Raw genomic sequence first — 25606 nt, 5'->3', positions numbered from 1 at the left:
TTTTTTCTGTGTATCCTGCCTTGATGAAATCAACAACCATCAAGATGTCATTGGCTGGAGTTAGGTTGAGATGTAGGTGAGACACACACTGGTGGACAGGTGTGTCAAAATTCTTGCTCCCTCTCCAAATTGGATTTTACTAGCTGTTACCAACTGGATTCCTGAAGGACTCTGTCAGATCTGGTGATTTGGCCCATCACCATCAATTAAGAACCCAGTTTGATACCCTGTTAGAGATACCCTTATTTATACCTCATTTATACTTATAAAACCAACCCCCCCCTTATATTTATTTTTCAATCCTTACTGAATAGGGATTGGGAAAGCAGATTCATCTTTTGCCAAGGAGAGAATGAGAGGGTTGGGAGGGCAGGGATAGAGGATGGAAGTATAAGTCTCCATAGCACAATGGGTACTTGGGATCCCTGTCAGATTTGTGTTCAGCCTCTGTCACAGAGTTCCACTACCAGAGTTCTCTCCTCTATCCCCATTGCATCATCATTTAAACCAGTGATTCCCAAAGTGGGTGCCACTGCCCCCTGGTGGGTGCTGCAGCAATTCAGGGGAGCAGTGATGGCCACAGGTGCATTTTGGGGCAGTGAATAACTGTAAGGGGGCGGTGATAGTATGTGACAGGGGGCACTAAGTAATATTTTTTCTGGAAAGGGGGCGGTAGGCCAAAAAAGTTTGGGAATCGCTGATTTAAACTAAGGGCATAGAGGTCATGTCCTGACTAAATGGCAGTGACTGCCTTCTCCCATCATCTCCTCTGATTTCTCATTGTGATGGAGATGAATTTTCTCTTCACTGCTCAAGCTCTTGGTACCCTCCCTTCCAGCTTACTCATTCCTCATTTCTTAAGAGATTTCTTCACTCTTCTTTCTTTTAGGATGAGGGGAAGAAGATTTTCTCAGACATGATCACAATCCCCTATTAGGTAGAGCACATCAGGGATTTTTGTCCTAACCTGCTGTCATCTATCTTAATATCCACCCTAACTTCTTAGTATTCTCAAAAAGTGTTACATATAAAATAGAGATAACAGTACTTTTGGGCAGTGTGGTTACCAGGAAAAAAAATGAGACAATGAAGGTAGCAAGAATGTCTTGTCTCCATTTTCTTAAGGCCAGGTCTACTACATTGCCCTTTTAGGAGCCCAGCATACCGTGAGGTGTTTGTGAGTATCTCTTCTTTCTTGCCATCAGTGTGATACTTCACTGATTATATCAGGGGGCCTGTAACTAGCATCCAGCTCCACTTAACTGCTTACCATCAATTAGCTTTTAAGAAGAGATTTTTTTTTACTTCAAAGATATTGTAAGAATAAACCTACCAACCTTTTCCCTAATAACTCTGGACATACACTTCATAACACCATCTCCGTCTCTAGCAGTGTTGATTCAGAACTTAACTTGCCTTTTAATATAGGATTGGTCCCATCAAGTTCTCAGCAAAATGTAGCATGGATAAATCTTTTGCTGGGCTGAAGGTTTGTGAAGATGGTTTCTTATTCCTTGGGTTGAGCCATCAATGCTGGTCCAGTGGCAACATCTGGCCTAGATTCCAACTCCTAACCAACACAGAGATTCTTCTTGAAGCTATAATAGAAAAGAATAAAGAGAGGGTCAAGGACAGAGGCTTATTTTTCAAGGCCACATATTTTTAGAGGGGAAGAAAGTCCTGAGGCCTTTCTTCTTAGTGTATAGTCTCTCATTGGGCACCATCAGTGGAGTGGTCAAGCTCCTTTTTGTAAACTTTAAAGTATTTTTATTCAAATATCAGGTAAATTATCATCATTATCAATTTTATTTTTTCATCTTATTCATAAGAGGTCCATCCCAGGGCCTGGGACCTTCCTCTAGACTTCTTACCATTGTATACATATCAGTAGAATAAATACATGGACTCCCAAAATTCTTACAACATGATTGACTTAACTTCCTTTTCCAGGCCTAGATCTATCTCTGTGACATCATTCTTTATACTGTTTCTCCTGAATAAGGAATTGGTAATATATTACAACCTTCTCATGTGTACCGTGTGCTTTTCCATTGCATGTTGAGTAACCTATTATTTTAATTCTTCAGAGACTGTGTTATTTTATGACTTGAGGCCAAACAATATCATCAGAAGAACTTTGATCTTAAGGAGGGTCTTTGGAAGAAACAAGGAGTCATTAAAAGTACTATGCAGTTTCTCAAAGATAAGCTATCCTGCTCTCACCGTTTTGTTTAATTTTGGGTCTAGTTCATTGTCCATCCACAGTGTGTATCCTAGTACCAATGGACTAACTGATAAGTTGTGTATCCAACTACATCTCATAGTCTGAGCAATAGGTATTCCTGAGCTTTTCCATTTCTCCCAAGTAAATAGATCAAATCTTTTGGAGCTCAATGTGAGCAGTACATTATCATCTGCCAATAAGAACATCTAGATGGTTTTACCATCAATAGGGAATCTTGCCTTCATTTAAACTCTTTGCTGGACTTCCCCCATGATGGCAGCAAATGTGGCCAGCAACATAATCTTCATGGTTTTTGTCTCACTATGAATAACTAAAAGGCCATTGGATAGAATAAACTCTGCTGTTACATATTTCAAAGAATCTTATATGATTTGAAAATTTCATTTACTTATGTAATTTTTGCATTTATATAGGATAGATCTATTAAAATTTCCCCCCAAACTACAAAACAGAGATTATGTATCACCTCTGTGTCCTAGCACATAACTGCATAATAACTAATCATCTGAAAATTATAATAATCTATTAAAAATTGAATTTAAATAAAAAAAGGTTTATTGGGTCATTTTGGGAAAGTTTTGATACTCTATTGTAACAGAATGAAGGAGGCATGAGGGACAATGTGACTCATATGCTGGTCGCATTTACTTCTCAATACATTTTTTTTAAACCCTTGTCTTCTTAGATTTTTAGAATCAATACTAGGTATCAGTTCTGAGGCAGAAGAGTGGTTAAGGGTTAGGCAACTGGAGTTAAGTGACTTGCCCAGGTCAAATTTGAACCCAGAACCTACTATCTCCAGACCTGGCTCTTTATCTACTAAACCATTTAGCTATCTCTTGAAAATCTTCTAATAACACAAATATAACTGAAGAAAAGAATTGGCTAACACAAAGAAAGAAGCAATATGTAGAACATGAAGGACTTTTCTGAGACTCGTGATTCTCACTCAAAAAACAATCATTGCTGCTTAAAGAGGGTAGAATTTGGTGCCCTCTTTTATTTTTTTCCCCACTCATTTAATAGACTGGTTTTCATCCTAGGGAATGAGAAAAGCTTCAACGCAAGTCCTTGAATGCCATTTCACATGTCTCATATTGCCTGTAATGTCCTTCATGGCCTTGAGCAAATGAACAATAAAAGAGATGGATTGTTCTTGGCTTATTCAGCATGTTCTAAGTACCTTTCAGGAGGTTTATAAACACCATCTAAATGTCTATATAATTTCTTGATTTCTGTCTCATAAATGAAGTACCTTTTCTCTCGCATGTGATCTTTCTGAGTTTTAAGGGTCAGTCTCCACTGGGCATCGGCATCATTTGTCATGTTGAGTGCCAAGTCAGTCATCAGGATGAAGGGCAAGCAGGATGGCAAGTGTGCTCTGGTAGCAGAGGCAAAAGGTTCTCAGCCATCAAAATGGACCATAATTTGCTCCTGACACTCTAGCAGAGACAGAAAAAGCTTGGTGGGTTGGGGTGGGAGCATATGAATCTAAGTGGACTTTCCCAGCTAAGCAGAGATTGGAGGGCTTTTGGACCAGAAAATGGCTTACATTTATACAACTTTTAAAGTTGGCAATCCATCTCACATATGTATTTTCATTGATTCATTCGATATCCCTTTGAGGTATGACAGGCATTTTTATTCCCATTTCACAGGTGAGGGAAGTAAATTTCAAAGAGTTTCAGTTGCAAATCTTTGGTACTATGACTACAAATCCAGTATAAAATCTACCAAACTAAGATCTTGGGAGTATGGATTTAGAGAAAGAGAGGACTTTAGAGGACATGTAGTTCAATCCCTTCATTTTACAGAAGAAACTGAGGCCCAAAGAGGCTAAATGATTTGTCCAAAACCACATAGGTAGCAAGAAAATGGCAGGAATTAGTTTTGAATCATGACCTCTCCATAATCTATTGTTGTCCTTTGTCCTTTGTTTTCAAAGAGGACCAGTGAAATCACAGGATGATATGTCTTGACTCATGAACACGTTGGATTTTAACTTAATTAGAGTTTCACAAAATTGTCAGCCTTTTTCTTTTTTTTTCCAGGCATCAAAGTCCAGTGGCAAGACAAAAGTCATGATGACTGGCAGTGGCTCAGGTTGCAGTGGATGACCTTAGCCTCTTCCATATTTGAGTAAGCTCTAAACACTTCATACCTGTTTCAGACACCTTCATGGCCATTGGAACAAATCGTTCTCATCTTCTCATTCCCCCAAGAGAAGTCTTCATTTGCTTCGGGTAGACATCCCAAACTCACTGATAGGATTGAGGATCATTAGTTACCCTCAACCCTGGTTTAGCCCTTCTGCCCAGATGATTCATCAGAGTGGCTGCTGTCCATGTTACAGCTTCTTGGAGCCACAGGTGAGAATTTAGGTGTCAGGTAGAGATCAAAGATGGATGAGCAGAGTTGAAAAGGGTTCAATAAGCCCTCACACCAGAGGACAGTCTTCCCTAAATACCCCACATATCTGTATACCATAATCTATACTTTTCTGACAAAATAAAGAGTTCTCTATTTTAAAACTGGCGGACGACTGCAAATGTTGAGCATTGTAGCATTCTGGCCTGGGGTTCACATTGTAAAGGGTAAAATTATGGTTGGACTGAATATTTAATAGGATGGTCACCAGGAATTTAATTAATTCCAAATGATTTTTTCATTATCTTCACAGCATAATAGGTATAAGGGTGTATGTGTGTGCGTGCACATGTATGGATGTGTACATTTTGCCCATGTAGGTTTTGTGTATCCACATGGGCATGTCTAGCTGTGACTCACAGGGAAGGATGAATAGATACTTCTTAAAAATCTTCTGCCCACCAAGAAGGGGTAATAGGCTAGAATTATATCTATCTGCCCACTAAATATTGTTAGTCTAAGAGAGATCATTTTTAGGTTCAAGCAGAACTCCTGATCACTATCTCTCCATGGAAAGAAGTACCCCGAAGCTATATACCCAAGGTTTGATTTCCTTTCAGTCAAAAGCCAGTTCTGTAAGTGAACATGTGTAGCAAATGGCAAATAAATCCATTTATCCAAGCCTATAGCAAGCAGAAACCAGAAAAGTTATTTAGATGAGAATAAACCAGATAATACCCAATGTGAGTGGGTGTACCTACTGAGAATATCTAAGCTGAAGAGAAGAAGAGGGGAAAGGGGAGAGGGCAGAGGGAATAGACAGAGAGACAGAAAGACAGAGAAATTCCCAGATCTCTTGTGTCACCCAAGGGAAAATTCCCCCAAATTTCTACGGTATGAAGTTAGGTATAAGGACATGATCAAAGTGCCAGATCCTCATGTGGTAGAAGTGAAGAGGAAGAGTATTAGGGGATAGGTAAGAAAATACTGATTAGGCTAGCATTTAACCAATAAACTAATAAGTCAGTGATCCCCTTGATGACCAAAGACCAGGGAAGCTACTTCACACAGATCTATAAATACAACTTGGGTGCTCATTATTCAGCCCCTCCTTTTAATCTTTAATTGGTAAAGCTTTAATCTTTAATTGGCAAATAGCTAATGAAGAGGCGGACTTTGAAACCTCAACTCCTCCCTCATTACTTCATCACAGCAGAGGTGAGTCTTTGCCTACATAAGGAAGATGTCAGCACACCTTTTCCCTACTCTACTTTCAAATGGGTCAAATTTCAACAAGACTGATCAGTCCTACCTTTAATTCTTTTAAGATCTTAAAGACAAAAAGTCCCAGCCCAGTTTGGTAGCTGGGAGGGGACAGTGGTATTGGGAGTCACCTGAAAGTGAGCTATTTCAGCCTGACCTTGGGAGGCTGGGGGGGAAATGATTTCACATAGGAATATTACTCAGAAATGATACAATTCAATATTAATTTTCCTCGTTCCCCATAGATATAGAGTATATAGTTTTCCCCAATGAATCATTTCAGATGTGATATCTATACATTTCAGGATTGACTCACTAGGATATATTTGGATTTGAGTATCAGCCAGGCCAAAGGCTGGGGAATATGTCATGGAGGTCATAGGCAAAGAACAGAAAGTAAATTTGTGTAGCTGGATCATAGAGTAAATGGAGGGAAGCAAAGTACAAGATTAGAAAAGTAGGAAGAGGTCAGTTTGTGAAGAGCTTTGAATTTCAAACAGAGGATTTTATACTTAGAGGTAACAGGGCTTTATGAAGTGGAAGTTAGACTGCAACATGGTCAGCCCTGTATGTTAGGGACAGTTGAGTGGAGGTTGGATTGGAATGGGAAGAAACTAGAGGTAGAGAAACAGGTAAGAAGTGATGAGATCTTGCAACAGTGGCTGTGAGTAGAAAAAAGTAGAAGGGGAAAATATATATATATATATTTGTATATATATACATACATACATACATACACACACACTCACATAATGTATTGCAAAAGTAGGAAACAAAAAAAAAAAATTTGGCAAAGCATTGGAGAGATCTGTAAGAATCGGGAATCTAGGAAGACACCACTGTTTCCAGTCTGAGTAATGGCCAAGGTAAGGAGCCCTTCTAAATTAGCACTGTGTTTGAGGGGGAAGATATCCAGTTCTCTTTTAGTCATGTTGCATTTGGCGATGTCTTAAGGACACTCAGTTCAAGATACCCCCAAAGGCAAATTGGCAAAAAAAATACAGTGACTAGGCTAGATTTATAATTCTGGGAATTATCTGCATAGAGATTATTAATGAGCCCATGGGAGCTGATGAGATCATCAAGTGAGCTAGAATAGAAGGAAAAGAGAAAAGGGCTCTTGTGGGGGTTGAGGATGGGGAAGGTAGACATATATTTAGTGAGTATGACCTGAATGAAGATCCAACAAAGAAGACTGAGAAGTAATGGGCAGATAGAAGAACCAGGAAATAGATGTACCTCAGGAACTTGGGAAAGCAAATGCTCTCTAGTCCTCCCTCTCAGCACCAAGCTGCTACATTTGCTACAATGGCTCCCTATTACCTTCAGATTTCTAAGGTATCCTAGGAGAAATGTAAAGTTTCTCTTTTCTACTGTCTTTGATTCAAGCCCCCCACTGGCTGTATTCTCCAGATTGTTAGGTGTCTATAACTAATGTCCCACTTCCTTTTAATCAATTTGCTTTTACAAAGGGGTTTACTACAAAGATATCGTTGTTGTTCAACCTTCTTTTTTTTCCCCCTCCAGAAGTTAATGAGGCCATGAATTGACTTGTAAGGAATTGGATTGAAGTGAGGCAGAGTTGCACAAAGTGATTAGCCTTATTCGTTCTTTCAGTCATCAAAGTCCAGTTGTAAGACAAAAGTCAGGAAGACTGGCAATGGCTCAGGATGCAGCGGTATCTTCGATGTCTGACCAAGCTCTAAGCATCCCACAATGCTTGTTTCAGTTGCTTTCATGGCAGTGGAAACAAATTGTTCTCATTTAGCCATTCTACCAGGGGAAGTCTTCAGATCACCAATGGATCTGAAGTCTTTTAGTTACTCTTAAGCTGGTTTATCCTGTCTTCTGAGACTGTTTTACTCAAGTGTGACCTCTGTACATGCTATAGCTTCTCAGAGGCACCAGTGAGAGATGGGTGAGAGGCGGATACCAAAAGAAGAAAAGCAGCCCTGAAAAGGATTCACCAAGTCCTCACACCAGAGGTGCTGCTCCTCCCTGAATGCCTCATGTACCCCACTACAAAGATAGAGCAAAAAGAAACATACAAACATCATACCATTCCCAACATCTCCAGCATCTCAAGGGCATACTCTCCCCTATGTCATGTTTGTCTCTAGAGTGATTAGACTCAAAACTTCACTTAGTTCCTACACAACAGTGATTGCCCCAAATTCTTATCCAGATGCAGCCCAATGGATCCTTGTGTCACCTTCTCCTGGCTTGGGTTCCAAAAGTCACTCTTGAAGGTCACTCCTTGTTCCTCCTTCGGGACATCAATATTTCATTGGTTGAAAACCCAGAAAATGGAAGACTGGACCACATCAAAGCATCCTCCAGACCTTTCAAATTCACAGGATCAGAGGCTCTATTACTTTTCCCCCAAATTCAGAAGAACAAACACAGAGGCCAAAAACCAAAGCCTGTTTCTCAGGAACACATAGTCTCAGGGAGAGAAGACACTCAAGCCTTCTCACTTTATAATATGTTTTTTTTTCTCCAGACACCATGATCAAAGGAATCACTGACATGATTGAAGAGAAAGAAATAGTGGAAAGTGTCTAGGCTTTTTGAATACCTCTGAAGCCAATCAAAGAACCTCCCGTTTACCACACAGATAGCCATCTGGAGCCAGTTACAGAATGTCTACACATGCTCCACAATCTCTCCAAGGCATTTCCCTCACATGTTATCATGACTTTCCCAGAATCAGGATTTGCATCTTCTCCATGTGGGGGGTTACTTTAGCTGAGCAAACCAATGGAGTATATGCACAAGAGTCACTGGTTACACTAGAGAGAAAAGAATTTGTAGACAGAAGGTGATGAATAGTGTCAAATACTGCAGAGAGGTCAAGATAGATAAGGAGTGAGAAAAGGCCATTTGATTGGCAATGAAGGGATCAGTGAATATTTCAGAGAGGAGTCCAGGAGCCAGATTGCTGAGGGTTTAGAAGAGAGTGGGAAAAGGAGAAATGGAGTCCTCTTTTATAAGATGGCTTTCCCAAGAAGTTTAGCAGGGAAAGGGGGAGGAGAGATATAGGAGGATAGCCACCAGTGATGGTTAGATCAAGTGAGAGATATTTTTAAGGATGGGGGAGACGTGGGCATGGTTGTAGGGAGCAGGGAAGACACTAGTAGACAGGGAGAGATTAAAAATAAGAGGGAGAGTGGGGATCAGAGGATATATGCATAATGCAATATACTGGAGAAGGCAGGTGGGACCAAGAGTTCATATAAAGGGGTACAACATAGGTAGTAAGTAGCAGTCAAGAATAAAGCTTATGACCTCTGAGTCTAAGTTCAGTACCTTTTCCACTATACTTACTTAGATGATGGATAAGACACAATCTTCATTAAGTTCTAAGATATCAACACCATGTGAAGGAAAATAAAAATTTGATTCAAATGACCTAAAGGAGTAAGTGACTGGAAAAGAACAAGGAAAAACTAATTTTATTTTTTTTTTACTTTTTTTTCTTTTCCTACAACTTCATATACCAAAATATAGTTGAAATGGGACTGGGGCTCTTGCTTTCCTAAGTCCCAGCCCTTTGTTTGGAAGATTAAGTCAATGCTAATTCTTAGTTGTTCTTTATGATGAGGGGAGTAACATGTGCTTTTAATTCCCATTTCTTCTGAATGCTTTGTGCCTGGTGATTTTTCTAAAGGGATTACTGGGTGAGGCCCAGCATTCCACTGAAGTGAAGCCACACCAGGCGCTCATCAGCCACCATGTGGAGATGTTTCACTTCATAGAATGGATCACCCTACTATTGTAAATAGCATTGTCATTTCTGTTCATTTTTTTCTACAATTCCCAGAGGTGGTCTCAGTGTTGGGAAAATGTTCAAATAATTTCTGGCTCTTGAGATTTCAACAACAACTAAAAAGGCCTCAAAATAGCAGTATCTTTGTTGGTTACTAAACCAGAGAAAAAACATGTTGGGAAATTGCTTTCTTTTGGAAAATTTACATCTAGTGCAAGTCTATGGCAGCTTAGAATTATGCCAGATGGACTATTTTAAATAGAAAAGACAATGTGAATGAAGGAAAGAAGTCATTTCTGGCAAGACACGTCTTGAATTATAGTAGTACCTAGCTATAATTGCATTTCATCTTAGGGAGGTAATCAGATTGAGAATATCCCTCCCTCCAGGTTTAACCTTTCTTATCTAGTCCAAAAACATCAGTAAGATCCATACAATATCCAATATGGGAGGAATTTTATAGATGTCCCAGTTTTCTATATTGTCCTGCTCTCAAGTAGCTAGATAATATAGTGAATAGAATCTTAGATTTGGAGTCAGAAAAATAAGTTTGAATCTCACCAGATACTTATTAGTTAAGTGACCTTGACCAAATTACTTATACTCTTTCAGTTTCAGTTTTCTAATTGGCTAAATGATGATAATAAAAACTCCTCCTTCACACAGTTGTTGTGAGGACCAAAAGAAATACTATATTTCTATATATTAAAATTGATTTGCAAACCTTAAAGTACTATATAAATGTTAATTATTATTATTATTATTACTAGCAAGAGACACTTAAAAAAATCATATCCATGGCAAATTGGGGTCTTTCTTGAATAATGCTTTGAGATTTCATTATGAGATTTCTTTAAAATCTTAGAGGTAAACCTCAATTGTTTACTATATTGAATGAAAACCTTTTTATCCTGAGTTTCAAAATTCCATCACCCTTCTGTCTAACTGTTCTCTTCCTGTCTTCCATATATCATTGTAAATCATCATCTTTATTATAATTAATGAAGAGTATCCACATATCTGTAAGCTTCCTGAGGTCAGTGTTTTCTCCAGTGTCTACCACAGTGCTTTGCACATAATAGGCACCTAAAAAATGTTGAACCACTCTATGAATGAATGAATGTTCTCATTCTGTGTTGTGATGAGCAAAATTACTTGTTTTTTCTTTCCCCGTGTATCTCCTACTATTGCCAAATTCACATGGCATACCTCTCAGCTAAAGTATCCTATCCTCTAATCATCTTGATTCTACAAAATTCCAATAATTGGTTAAAATTGCAGCAAATGGGGAAATGAATTTGCAGGCTACTAAGGGGTTGGAAAAAGTTTATTCAGAGATGAAGTAGAGAGCTTTGGAGGGAAAGAGCTAAAGTCCAGTGACATAAGCAGGAAATGAAATCAGTAAACTTTTCCATTCTACTTCAGTTGTGATTAAAGCTGTTTGGATTTAGTTCTGTGTGGTTGTAATGCCAAGTGATCAAGAGAGGGAAAACATCCTTGGACTTCTGGGGTTTTATTTCCAGCTCATTCCAAGTTTAAATTTCAGGAAGATCATACAGGTGATTCTATCGGAGCCCTAGAATGGAAGATCTGGCTCAGGGTCTAGTTTAAGAGTTCAGTTTGGAATACTTAGATGTCTTTTTAACTGAGTGAAATGATCTGAGTAACAAAGTCACAAAGTAATTTCTACCACTGACTCAGTTTGTAAATGACCATTTAAATTCTGATACTTTCTTAGTTCCCCAAAGCCCAGAAGTCATAGTAATGTTAGTAGTGAAGTCTACTTATTCCTATTGCTCCTCCGGGTCCTCCTATGTTCTTTGCAGTGTGTAAAATGGCTGCAAAGAACTATAGGTGGATTACTAGAAATTAATTAAATGCCAAAAAAGCTATTTTGGTGGAATGTTAATCTTACATATAACCTTTGTGTCAGGGGCTCTTACAACATGGAAGGTCCATGTTCCCTTTAGGGGATTTTTTTAAAGTTAGAACTTAAGAAAATCTGGTAAAACCATTACTTAATACCACCCACAGTGCTGACTCCTTTTGGAAACTTGCAATTCATTAAATTAAAGAAAGGAAAGTTTTATCAAAAGTTTAAAAAACAACAAAAATAATACTGTTGGCAGAACTCTTAGAAAATAAATAGAAAAGTTCCATTGAGCACTCAGACAATTATATTCATAAACAGGTCAGACAAATTTTTGCTATCTCATAATTTTTTCATATGAAAATTAGACAAATATGCCCTCTTTGCCTTCATAAGTCACCTGTAAAATATATATTTGAAACCCTTACCTTAAGTCTTGGAATCAAAACTATGTATTGGTTCTAAGGGAGAAGAGTGGTAAGGGCTAGGCAATGGGGGTTAAGTGACTTGCTCAGGGTCACACAACTAGAAAGTGTCTAAGACCAGATTTGAACCTAGGACCCTCCTGTCTCTAGGCCTGGCTCTCGATCCACAGAGCCACCCAGCTGCCCCCCACCTGTAAAATATTTAACAGCACACAATCAAGGCTAGATCTTTGTGGTCCTCCATTAGGAACCTCTAAGTGGAAACTGGCCTATTAATGACTATTCTTTTGGTCAGATCATTCAACTCATTCTTAATACCTTTTGGACTCATATCACAGTCTTAGAAATGCTTCATGGAGAACTGAAAAATGGCACACAAGAGGACAAGATGAGAAAAGGAGGGAGCTAGACTGAGCTAAATGTACAATGAGGGAGTGTGAAAGGGAATTCTTTATTCTCGTTGTCTGTTTTGAGTTAATCATTCAAGGAACCCCTACTTAACACTTTGTTAGCCATCAAGTAAGAGTATTCACAAGTCACTTACTTAGAGAGCTCTACCCTTTTAACTCAATCAGTCAGAAACTTGTGAATCTTTTGATAAGAGTTTATACCCTCAGAGGATGATAGGTGGATCCCACAGACACTTCCTCACCTTGGCAGTGTGGAAGCTGTGATTGGCCCCTGTGAAGAGAGGAAGGGACAGGAAGTGAAGTGGAAAAATGACTATAAAAAGTCCTGAACTTCCTGCCCAGGGAACCTTCTGCTTGGATCTTTGGCTTGGAGCTTTTCCTGGTGACTTGGCTTTTGGAGGTGACTTTGGACTTGACGTTTGGCTTGGACCTTGACTTTGGCTCTTGGACTGCTTCTTGGGTGAGTGAGTAGCTGGCCTTCATTTCCTGGCTTCTGGAGAGATTAGTTCTGGAGAGGCCTTCCTTTTATGGAGGAGGCTACATAGGTGGAACCCTTGCATAAGACACCATTGGGTCCTCTGGCTGAGGGTTAAGGAGCCCTACTAGGGGCAACATTTAGTGTGATAGGCTAGACATTTTCTCTACCTTCTTCTTATATTTCTCTACTTTCACTCTTTCCACCTCCTTGTAAATAAACACTACTAAAATTCATTTTGACTTGAGCTATAATATTTTAAATTGGTGACCACAATATCACCTTATAATTCCCATATTAGCATAAAAACCTAATTTTAAATTCTTACAGAGGATTTGTATAGGTGGCTACACAATTATACGGTTACATAGGGATTGATTCTTAAAGTATCTGAAGAAGAGGAGGATACTAAAAGTATAGGAAAATTTCAGACATTTCAGCCTCAAAAGATAAGTGAGAGAATACTAATAATTGCAGAACAATATACTTACTTTCCAATTTATATGAGACTTTTATAACAATCTGTTCTTTTTGAGTTGTGTCTTACTCTTTCTGACTATTTGGGGATTTCTTGGTAAAAATACTAGAATGGCTTGACATTTCCTTTTCATTTTACAGATGTGGAAACTGAGGTAAACAGGGTTAAGTGACTTGCCCAGGGCCACACAGCCAGTAAGAATCTAAGGACAGATTTGAACTCAGTAAGATGAGTCTTCCTGACTCCAGGCCCAGTGCTCTATCCACTGCTCCATCTAACTTCCCTAGGAGAACAATCTACACACGTATTAAGGATATTCTTGACAAGAATACTTGTCATATGCCTGATTTGATAGTAGGTCACATCTTATCCCTAACACAATTGAGAAATATTAAAGATACAAGATTCTCCATGGTTTATTATTTATTGACCATAAAAGAACATCTGATTCAAAAGGACAAAACATGACCTTAAATGCTCTCCTCCAGTGACATATTTCTTATCATATGCTAAAATTATACACGATTCCTTGAAAGATATAACAAAGGGATAACCTTGTTTGATGACCCTCTGTCACTAATATCAAATGAAGTGTGACATAAGGAGAGGTACAGCAAAGATGTTTGTCACTGTCAGGAGAAAGCCCTAGAACAGACTTCAAGTTAAAGAGGAATTCTCTAGAAAGTGTAATACTCCAGGTGTTTCTGTTTGGGGGGACATGGTACTGATCAAGCCTCAGAATGATCAGAATCTCCTAAATGAGATCCATGATTCTTCAGAAGAGTTTGGCCTAAAATGGTCCCAGGACCATTAAAAAGTCCAAGCCATGTGGACTTTGTGCCTCTCAGACTTGATGAATACATGAGACCATGTGAATCATCATCACTATACCCTGACAACTGAGTGTCCAGACACATTTCCAGATGGAGACGAAGACAGCTGCTTCTAGAGAAGCTAAGTACCATTGTATCCTTGTTGCCTATCCTTGCTGTGTTACGACAAAATAAACTTCCTTTGTGAAATGTTCAGTGATTTTTGAATGCTTCTTTTCCTCAAACACTGAATGAAAATAAAGAAGGTGCTGGCTTTAGAGTCACACCTACAATAGCTCAGAACTCCAGGTAATAGGTCAAGGTGATATAAAAAGTTGGTTTCCATCCTATGGGGGAAGGTAAAATGTTGGAAGAATATATTTGTACTCTTCAAGTTATAGAATAAAGCCTTCTTTGAAAGGATGGAAGAATTTCAAGAGAAGAAAAAGAATTTGAAAATCTAAACCTTGGTCAGGAGACTGAAAGGTAGAAGAATGTGATCTAGAGAAGGAAAGAAAATGAAATACTAAGCCTTCCTCCTTCCCTTCCTTCCTTCCTTCCTCCCTCCCTCCCTTCCTTCCTTCCTCCCTTCCTCTCTCCCTCCCTCCCTCCCTCCCTCCCTCCCTCCCTTCCTTCCTTCCTTCCTTCCTTCCTTCCTTCCTTCCTTCCTTCCTTCCTTCCTTCCTTCCTTCCTTCCTTCCTTCCTTCCTTCCTGTTTTTAAGACTGGGTTTCCCTATCTCAGGCTGAAAGTAGAGGCTCACTCATTAAATCAGCAGTAGCAAGGGCAGGCATGTTGGAGGGTAGAGTGGGGAAGATGTAAACTGAATTGTTGAAAGGAATATCCAGATAGATGAGATCATAGATTCATATCTCCACATTCTCACAAGAGAATACATATAGTTAGCAGGGAGTTGGAGCTGAAAAGAAGGAAGGAAATTGGTCCAAGGCCTGTGGGGCAGTAGAAAGAAAGCTGGATTTGTAACCAGAAGATTTGAATTGGAAATGTGGCTATACTTTTTAGCACCTGGGTGACCTCAGGCAAGTTGTTTGACCTCTCAGGAGTTTGTTTCCTCTTTTGTAAAATGAGGAGTATTAGCCTACTGGTCTCAGAATTCTCTTCTGGCTCTCAATCTATGATCCCAAGAGGAGAAAGCACACCAGTTGAAATGAAGCCATCAGGACCAGATGTCCTACCTCTGAAGATACTAAAATTGCTGATGCATATAGCAGATGGGATTGCTGAGCTGATGTTATCCAGTGAAAAATCATGGAGGCATGGAAAGCAGTGTAGGAGTCACAGGCCTGGAGACAGGAGTACCAATGTCACGGGGGAAAAGAGGTAGTACAGACCACAGATACAAAAAATTCTCTCTCTGTGTGTGTGTGTGTGTGTGTGTGTGTGTGTGTGTGTGTGTGTGTGTGTAGCTTTTTAGAGACTCCTTGCATGGCATTGGGTTGGGGGATAATTGCATCAATACTTCTGATAGGACTGCAGTCAACCAGGTTGCTTAAGGGAAGCCAACCAAAGGAACTGAACTGGTATGTTATTGATAAAATTGCCTCATATGCCAATCTGGAAAGAGGGGCAAGTAGAGCGATTGTATATGGAAGATGACCTTTGAAGATTTCTGCCCCTATGGCCTTTTCCTCTATTGATCAGTTCCTCTTGGAATTTCTCTTTCAGGGAAAGTGCCCAGTCGTCTTTCCTTTTTCATTCCACTGTGGGCTCCACTACAGATTTTTCAAGTCACTCAGATTCCTTCCCCCCTCTCCCTTTCAGATTCCTTTTATATATTAACTTCCCCCTTTAAAATGAAAGCTCCTTGAGAGCTATGATGATCTTTTGTTTTGCTTATAATTTGTATTTCCAATGTTTAGAACAATGCCTGGCACATAGTAATACTGTTATGAGCAGCAGGGGGGCCAGGCAAATGCTAATTATGGAGCTTAAGTAGGGAGGGAGAGACCCTAAACACAGCTATCTGTGAGTATAGATTTGTACCCACACCAGCTGGGTTAAATCTTCTTTAAGAGCCCAAGAATCTTTGCTAATGCTTCAAAGCCTTAAGAACCAATCCAGCCAGGCAGTTGGAAAATGTTTCCAGGAAGTAGAATGTGACTTCCTGAAACCTTATGTTGAAGATGGATAAAACTGGCTTGGAAAGGGCTAAAGCCAGCTAATGATGTTAACCAGTTCTGATTGCTTGAGTCTAGTTGTTATTAAGGTAAGTAATTGGTTTCAAAGATTGTTTAGGTTTTAGGGTCAAACAGGGTTTATTTATAACCAAAGTGAGGGTAGATAAGAGGGAGTAGGAAAGGTGGGTGAAGGATACCCTAAAGATCTTGCCTAAATATTTGATACTAAATAAATCTTGAAACACAAGTTGTTCCTAGGTGCAGAATATGAGGAGGCCTTAAGGGCACTCCCCAACTCTGTTGTTGTTTGTTGCTGAGCCCAGAGGCTGTCAGGCCCCTGGGTCAGATGCTGTTGTTTTCTTGAAGCAGCTGTTGACATTAGCTTGAATAGAAGGTTGTAGGCTTTGCCAATGAGGTATTGAATTTGGCTAGCAATGGAGGTTGTCCCTACCTGCCTGCCTATCCAAATCTCCCAAACCACCCAGGGCCCAGATCCACCACCTCCTCCCTAACCCTTGAGATGAGAGAAAGAAGAGAAGTCCCAGGGGTTTGTGGACCCCCTTTTATACCCAGTCCTTAACTGTCACCCTGGCACACGCCCTAGGTGCTTTGCCAGGTTCTGTGTTCCAAAGTGGCAAAATGCACCTACAGAATATGGCTGCCCATTTCTGTATATCACAATACTTACTGATTTGTTGCCCTGGGAGACAGTAGGGGCAGAGGTCAAGTGAGGTTGGAGGTATGACTGAACAGCAGACTTTTGTTTTTGATTGGTTTTATCCTTTTCTGGTTTCCTTTCATGAGGAATGGGTATCAGAGGAAGTATGGACTGTGTGTTATATATGTATATATACAATTTATTTATTTAATTATTAATTTAACTCTTACCTTCTGTATTAGAATGAATACTAAACATTGGTTCCAAGGCAAAAGAGTGGTAAGGGCTAGGCATTGGAGATCAAGTGGCTTGTCCAGGATCGCACAGTCAGAAAGTATCTGGGGTCATATTTGAACCCAGGACCTTCTATCTTCAGGTCTGACTCTATTACGAACCACTTAGCTTCCCCCATTGTATATGTTTCAAACCAGCATGTTCACTACTAGTGAACTAGCACATCTTCACCTAAGGAATGAATCACGATGACAAGATAGATTATGCCAAAGCTGCTGTGCTATTTCCCTGAGAATGAGTGAAGAAATGGACAAATAGCCAGTCATTGAGCATTTAGTACTAGTATTTCTGCTAGCCATTGGAGACAAAAAACACAAATTTAACTCAGTATTTTCCCTCAAGAAGATTTAATTACAAAAGGAGTATGAAGCTGAGATAGAGGAGCAGGAGCCAGGCAAGAGAATGTGGGTCTGGGGAGTCACAGGGACTCTGAGTGGATGCTGTGTTCTATCTAGGAACAATGGCCACACTGATTGGGCTACACAGTTCCTGGGAGCAATTGCAGTAGGTGGAAATCAGAGAGTGTAGATGGGCAAAGAGGGAGGGGGCAGATAAAATTCCTACTCAGGGTAGGCTCTGGTTTTCAGGTGGAGAGAACACTCTCCTTGAACCACTCTCTTGTCCTAAAGACCTGTCCACACCAAAGTACAAATACCTACTTTTTCATATGTCAGGTCTTTAGACAGGTCAACTTTCAAAAAAGGAATGGAAGAATATTCTTCACATTGGAGGCTGGTGAAATTAATGTTGATTCTTTGCCAAATTCTAGAATGCATTATTAAAGTTTTTGGAATCTCATTGAGCCAGGATGAATCCATCATTAAGGAGTCATGCCAGAGTAACTTCATTTCCTTTTTTTTTTTGACAGGGTTTCTAAATTGGTAGATGAGCTGGACACTGCAGACAGAGTATGTCTGGATCACAGAAAAGCATTTGAAAGAAATCTTAGTGTATCCCTGTGGTCAAGATGGCTGAATGATAATGGAGATAGGTGGATACAGAACTGAATGAGCCAAACCCAAAGTTGATGAGGGCAGTTTAGTTATGTTGAATTTCAGATGACTGTAGAAGGTACAACTCTGCCTTTCATTTTTATACTTACTGAGCTTATCTCAGTATATATACTATAGCTTTGCAAGGAATATATTTAAGGGGTTAAAGTTCTCCTCCTCCTCCTTCTCCTTTCTTCTCTTCTTCTCTTCTTCTTTCTTCTTTCTTCCTTTTTTCTTCTTCCTTCTCATCTTTTTGATAAATCACTTAAACTCTCAGGACTCTAGGACCTCTCCTAGTCTCTGTCCATATTAGAGAGTATGTTAATACCAAGCTAAAGGGAAGTTATTTATTGCAATGAAATTGCAGCTGAGCTTGGTCACTGTGTAGGAAGGTGAAATATGAAGGAGAGGGGCATATGCTCTTAGAATTACATTTACTATTGCTATCCCCCATAATAATAAGCATGGAATCATGGAAAGAACACTGAATTGGGATTCAGAAGAACTGGAATCAGAATTCTAGTTCTGCTACTACCAATGTATGTTACTTTGGGCAATTTCTTTACCCATAATAAAGAGGTGACTTAACGAGATTTCTTCCAGCTCTAAATCTACAATCCTCAGCAAATTTTAAGAGAACAATTTTAGATCTTTTCCTTCTGCATGGGAAAGAATGATTTCCAGTCAAGCAAAGGGGACCCCCCAAAATGCCTCCTTTCCTCATCTGCTCTCATAGGACTTTAAACTACTTGGTTGTACTTGATTCATTCAAATTTGTATTTTGTTGAAAAGATGTCCTATCACTACTAATAGATTGTATGCTCATTGAGATCAGACCTGGTTATTTATGTTCATGTTGTCTCCCTTGATAGAATATAAGTTTCTTGAGGGCAGGTATTCTTTCATCTCATTGACTAACTAGCACAGTGGTTGGCGAATCATGGGTGCTTCATGAATACTTTTAAAAAAAATGTAATTTTTCCAATTGCATGTAGAATTTTTGACCATTGTTTTCTGACATTTCCAGATTCATATTCTCCCTCCCTCCTTCCCTCCTTCCCTCCTTCCCCCCTTCCCAGAGGGGGTAAAGAGTTTGATATAGGTTGTACCAGTGCTTTCATGCAATACATATTTCCATATTCTCCATGTCCTGACTGTATATTGGACATACAATTAAAAATGCATGAAGGAAATAATGTGAAGGCTGGCTGGCATGCTTTGATCTGCAATCAGATTTTGACAGTTCCTTCTTTGGCTGTGGATAGCGTATGAATGCTTTTTTGATTGATCCGTCTCCCTCAATGCCTAGACACTTAAAAGATATTTGTTGAATTGCTTCCATACCAGCAAAATTGCTAGTGAGGGGCTTTGGAACAGCAAAGGGTTTTGAATAAGTCTTTTTCATGCCTTTTCATTTTTTTTTATTCACACATTTCAGCCAGATTGGCTTACTTGAGGTTCATCCCACTGGGCATTCCGTTCCCCATCTCTTCGAATGCTCCCTGGAATGTTCTCTTTCTTCCCCTTTCAAAAACCCTTGCGACTCCTAATTTCCTTCAAATTCTGCTCAAATGCCACTTTCTTCAAGTAGCCTATCCTGATTTCCCCCACCCTCCTCTTCCCCTTCCCACCATTGCCAGGGCAGACACTTTGTATCTATTTTGCTTTTGATTTTAGGCATACAAGTTGTTTTCCCCAACAGAGTATAAGCTCCTCGAGGGCGGGGACTGTTTCTAATTTGTCTTTGTTTCTCTAGAGCTTAGAACAATGCCCGAAACGCTTTGCTTGTTGAATGAATGAGAGGGTGACTTGTGCTGGGTGCCAAAGCCAGTTAGTTCTTCCTTTCAGTGGAAGGAAGGTCCGCAAATGGGAACTGAATCTGGGTCAGGGTGTGAACTCGAAGCCAGAGCCCAGGAGAAAAGGAGGAGCCGAGTGGAAAACAAACTTTCCAGCCAGAACTGACGAGGTTTGACTCCGAAGAAGGGGAAAAGGCAGAAATCTTGGTAGGACTGAATGAAATAAATGAGGACTGGAGAAGTTTGTGGAGGGAAGGGGGAAAGGAAACAAGTAAAGGAGTCTTGCGCCAATCCTCATTATGGGGGCGTGGTTTCTTGGGCTCTGGCCAAAGGGGAAGAGGCTGCCTCCTCCCGCCCACAGATGTCCAGATGCCTGAGCCCTGGTGCGCTGGACCCGGGGGAAGTTTAGACTCCTGCAGCCAGGGGTGTGGCCCTAAAGCCTAGCGGTACTCCACTGCCGACTGGGCAAGATGAATAACCCTTGGCTGAGAGCACGTACAGAGAGGTCAGCCCGTGCCAAGTTATGAGACCATGATAACTGGAATCACAACATTTAGGGTCCTTCCTGTGGGCTGGGCAGTGGCAAGGGGGCCGAGCTTAGCAGGGATAAAAGGACATCAGCAAACCCTGGTCTCTTTTTTCCCTTCTAAGTGGGTAGTTTACTCCGCGAAGTGAGGGGGAGGAAGCAGGCAGCATCCCAGCAGTGGCCAGGGAGACAGCCTAAGAGTGGCCAAGCAGTCTGCCAAGGGAAGAGAGGAAACAGACAAATACCCCCAAGTCCAACACTGCAGGAGCTGGTAGCGGATCCATTTCAGATCAGGGCAAGAAGAAAGGGGAGGGGAATCAGAGTGGGAATTAGAGAGTAAAAAGTGAACTAGCCAGACTCCTATCCCTGCTGGGGCTTTGATTCTACTGCGGTGCTCTTGCTTGGTTAGGGCGGCCGTGAGCTCTTTTAGGGTCACCGAGGAGCTCGGGGTGAAAAGTGAGCATGGCCGTAGCAGGGTGTGTGCAGCTGGCCGCCTGCAGCGAGGTAGAGGAAGGCTCCCAGCCGACCCGGCCCAGCTTGACCTCCATCTCCTCTGGGGAGCTGCGAAGCCTATGGACCTGTGATTGCGAGCTGGCCCTGTTGCCTCTGCAGCAGCTCCTGCATATGCAGCCTGGCTTCTTCCAGCTGCTGGGAGACCAGCTCCTGGTCCTGGGGCCTAGGCCTCAGGAAGCCACACGAGGGGGCTTCAACGTCTTCTGTGACGGCTTCGTGCGCCTGGACGGGCAGCTCTACAGAGTCAACAACTATATAAAGAGGTGGGTGACCCAGGCTTCCATGCCCGCATCCCATCTCCGCTTCCCCAATATCCTGGCCTCCCTCAGATTCCAAAGGAGCCCTCACTTGCGCCTCTATTCTCTTTTCTCAGCCATCGAGGTTGAGCCATCCCTACCCTCCTGAAGCTTGCCCACTTGCAGCTTCTAAATCTCCTGATTTCCTGCTTTGCCCAGCAGCGGCTGTGCCCCTCTCTCCTCCCCCATAACAGTTCGTGTGTTTTGCATTACATTTTGCAGGTGCAGGTCGCAGTCCTTTGAGAGAGCACTAATAAAATGGTTTGGAAAATTGGGTGGTTAAGCATCCTGGCGCTGGGGCTTTTCTCAACCAAATCGCTGAACAAATAGACTCCTTGGGACTAGATCTTTAACTGGGATTGCTAGAATCAAAAGGAGTGAGTTCCTTTGGGGGAAATAAAGGCAGCTGAGAAATGCCCACTCTCTGCTTTAGGCCTGGGGAGCATTACAGAAATTTAAATAGCCCAGGATTTGGCCTGAGGGGAGAAGCGATCCATTCTGATTCTGTAAACTGGAGCTTTTGCAGGTAGCATAAGAACATGGAATTTCGGTTTTACAATGAAGGGCTAGTTTTTAGATATGCTTTTCATAGTAAACTCAAACTCTGTCAGCTCACTAGAAAGGCCCAATTTAAACAACCAAGGAATAGCAACAAGAAGAACAAATTGCACAGATTACTGAGTGATCAATGAAAAAAAGGGGTTATTTGTCAAAGATGTTATGGAGAAGTAGACAGAGCTCTTCTCTAAGACAGACAGAGCTCCTGACTGACAAATAGGGACCGTGTGACCCTAGGTAAATCACTTGATCTCTCTGCCTTCTAAGCAACTTTCTAAGTTGCAGAGAAGCTTCTGAACAGCATGGGTAGAGGGGTTTCCTCAAAACGGGAGGAGTTGAGAATCAATGAAATCCAAAATTCATTCCCCATCCTGATTAAAAGCAATAGCAGTATGAATGGTCAGTAAAGTGTGGAATGAAAACTAAACTGCTTGAGTAGTTGGCACTTGAAAAGAGGGAGGCATGAAGGGGAAGGAGAGGGCAAACTGAGCAAAGATCAAGCTTCCTTCCACTCAGGAAACATTTTTAATGAAAAGAAAGGATTTTGAAGTACCCAGTGATGGAGGAGAGGGTGCTTAGAGAGCCAGGAAGAGAAGAGCATCCTAAGTAGAGGTTAGTAAGGAAGAAAATTCAAGTTAAGATGAAGGAAGGTGTTGACTTGGTTTGCCTCCATGCAATGAAAATGGGCCATGTTGGAGTTTTGGCTCAGAAATAGTTTGAAGAAGTTGTTTTCTCCACAGATAGATGTCTGGAACAGGTCCAGGGAGTGCATAAACTCTGGCTAGCCCCTTCTCTTAGAGGGAGTTACCAGCATGAGTCACTCTTACAGACAGAAATGAATGATTGTGTTGGCTCTTCTCACTAGATAAATGTTTCCTGATACATGAACATTTTTCTATCACTGACCTATCTCTTAGGGATATTGTGATGATTAGTGTCTGTAAAGAGCTATCTGAACATGTTCTCTCTAAAGAAATCATATTAGTCTTTTAAAATGAGTTCTTTATCACTCCAAATTATGTTCTTTTATCTTATTTCTGGTAAGTTCTTTTTTTTCCCCAAAAGTTTTCTTTTTAGCTTAGGAACTTCTACACTGATATACAAATAAAGCACAATATATGCTCCTCTTCTTCCTCCTCCTCCCTCTTCTCTTCTTTAATTTACCCTTCATCCTTTCCTTCCTCTTCTTCTACTATTCAGAGACATACCTATAGTGTTAAAGCAAGAGTTTTTAACAATTTTATTTCTGTCATGAACCCCTTTGGCAGTAGGATGAAATATGTAGACTCCTTTTCAGAATCATGTTTTAAAGTAGAGAATTAAATTGGATTACAAAGGAAAACAGTTATATTGAAATATTAGTCAAGTTAAAATTTCCAAGTTGATAGGTCCCCTGAAGTCCAACATACGTCTTGGATGTTCCTGGACCCCAAGTTAAGAACTTCCTCCTTAGAGAATTACCTGAGACACTAAGTTAAGTGACTTGCCCAGAGTACTATGGCAAGATGTGGGACTTGAATAAAAGTCTTCCTGACTTCAAAGCTGGCTATCTAGCCACTGCACCATGCTATCTTCAAATCAAAATCAATAAGGGTAGTCAACTTGCTCAAGCTACTCCAAATAGTTTGATTATAGGACTGAACCTAGAACCCAAGACCTTTGGACTTAGTCCCATATTCTACTGTCCCCTCTGGCTTTAAGGGCATTTCTTGGGCAATACCTACAACTTTTCCATAAGCAACATAGCCATTTTGCCTTGCTTTGCAAAACCTAAAAACACAGATATGGAATTCCTTTGGCCAGAGAGCTGTTGTAATGTCTACCAAAAATAGAGAGAAAATTCGACTATTTTTGTTGAATTGATTTACAGTGTTAACACCTTACCATATTATAGCCAAGAGGAGTGGAAGAATTATGCCATAGAGTTAGCCAGTAACATAATCAGGACTGAGAGAACAGGACAGCTTTGGGCAATTATTGAGTGAAAGCCCTAACAAAAAGCTTCGTCTAGCTGCTACAACTCTCCAGAAGTAGTCATGAGGAGACAGACAGAGACAGAGGCAGAGAAAGATAGGTAATGGACATTCAGAATGATGGGAGTGGAGATGGTGGTGGTAGTAGAGAGAGTGTGTGGTGTGAATGCATTGGTCACAAGTAGGACAAAAGGGGTAAAATGGCTATACAATAAAGGATTGGGACATTTTTCTTTGACCCTCTCCTACAATCCCACCCAGTCAGTTTCCAAATCTACTTCTGTAACCTGTTTAATATTTGTCTCCCTTTTTCCACTTAAACGTCCATCATGCTCATGAGGCTTTCATCACATGGACTATTGCAGTTGCTCCCTTTTCTTTACTTCCAAATCCTCCCCTCTCCAATGCAACTTCCACATAGTTTCTAAAAACAATTCTCCTAAAATAACAAGGGTGGTCCGGTCATTCTCCAGCTCAAGAAGCTTCAGAGGCTCCCTAATGCCTTTAGAGGAAAACAAACTTTTATTTGGAGTGTATAAAAAGCCTTTTACAGTTTGGCTTCACTCATCTTTCTAGCCACATTACTTTGCTTCATACACTCAATGGATCATCCAAATTGCTATTCTCCAAACTCTGGCATTCTGTCTCCTGACATTAGCCTTGTATCTCTTCTGGCAGCTTACTCCCATCTTTTTTTAAATTTTTCTTTAAGTTTTCTTCATTATTTATTTTCCCCTGTGTGAATAATGTGACAAGAGAATTTCTGGCTGTGGCTCAGGCCTCTTGCAACACTATGATAACAGAAAGATGATTGGCTTTGGCCTTGGTAAGGAGATGGACCACCTTTTAATCAGAGACTGGAACATAGGAGGTAAGCATATTTTTAAGCTGTTTTGAGATGTGGACTAGAAGAGATAAGGGAATTCATAGTGAATAGTGTCATTTTCCTCAGAAAAATATGAGGCAAGATCCTTTGAAGGGAGGGAAGAAAATGGTGTGGTGGAAGGCTTGAATATAGAACCTATCATAGATTGTAGATCTAGAACCATAAGCACCTTAGAAGCCAAATGATTCAACCACCTCATCTTACAGATGTAGAAACTGAGGCCTATAGATGTTAAGCAGTAAGTGTCAGAAGCAGGATTTGAGCCTGGTTAGGTCCATAGACTACAAAATCAGAACCCTCAGGAATGGTTGCTAGAACTAGGGCAATAGGCAGTCCTAGCAAAGAAGAAAAGAATTGCCTTTTTGAAGTGAGGACTCAGTTGAGACTAGATATGCCGTTGTAGGGACTTCTCTCATCAGGGTTGTAGGATTTCCTTTAGTTCAACATGTAAGTAAAAACAAGAAGGAAGATAGCAGGGCTAATTGGATGTTGGGTTTAGTAAGGAATGGATGGTGATGGCTTTATGGGGTGGAGGATTTGAGAACAGACACAGAATTCTGGGGTCGAGATTAGGAACTGAGCAAAATGAAGCCAGAGAAGTGATTGCCTGAGAAAGCAGAAACTTGAGGGATGGAGGGACTAGTGGTCATGGTCAGGATTAGAAATAGGTTGAGGAGGTGTGAGGCACAGGGACAGACAAAATAGTAGGTTACAGTAAGACAGAGGAATGTGAGTTAGTAATATTATTCATTATTATTTTAGAGAGCTTAAATAAGCTCCATGAGGATAATAATTACCATTTTGTGGCTCTTTCTTTCTTTCTTTCTTTCTTTCTTTCTTTCTTTCTTTCTTTCTTTCTTTCT

The 25606-nt window shown here is 40.6% G+C and overlaps 1 protein-coding gene across 1 annotated transcript in view; it reads left to right on the top strand.

Annotated features, from left to right (window-relative positions):
• The first annotated feature begins 20979 nt into the window (after positions 1–20979).
• MEDAG (mesenteric estrogen dependent adipogenesis) overlaps positions 20980–25606 on the top strand; it is a 29930-nt gene continuing 25303 nt past the window's right edge. Inside the window, exon 1 of the mRNA XM_044666101.1 lies at positions 20980–21293. Within this exon, the coding sequence (XP_044522036.1) occupies positions 20980–21293 (314 nt within the window). The remainder of the gene's footprint in view (positions 21294–25606) is intronic.

Source organism: Gracilinanus agilis, chromosome 3, assembly GCF_016433145.1.
Source record: "Gracilinanus agilis isolate LMUSP501 chromosome 3, AgileGrace, whole genome shotgun sequence".
Taxonomy (NCBI): domain Eukaryota; kingdom Metazoa; phylum Chordata; class Mammalia; order Didelphimorphia; family Didelphidae; genus Gracilinanus; species Gracilinanus agilis.
This window is presented reverse-complemented; position numbering and strand designations above follow the sequence as displayed.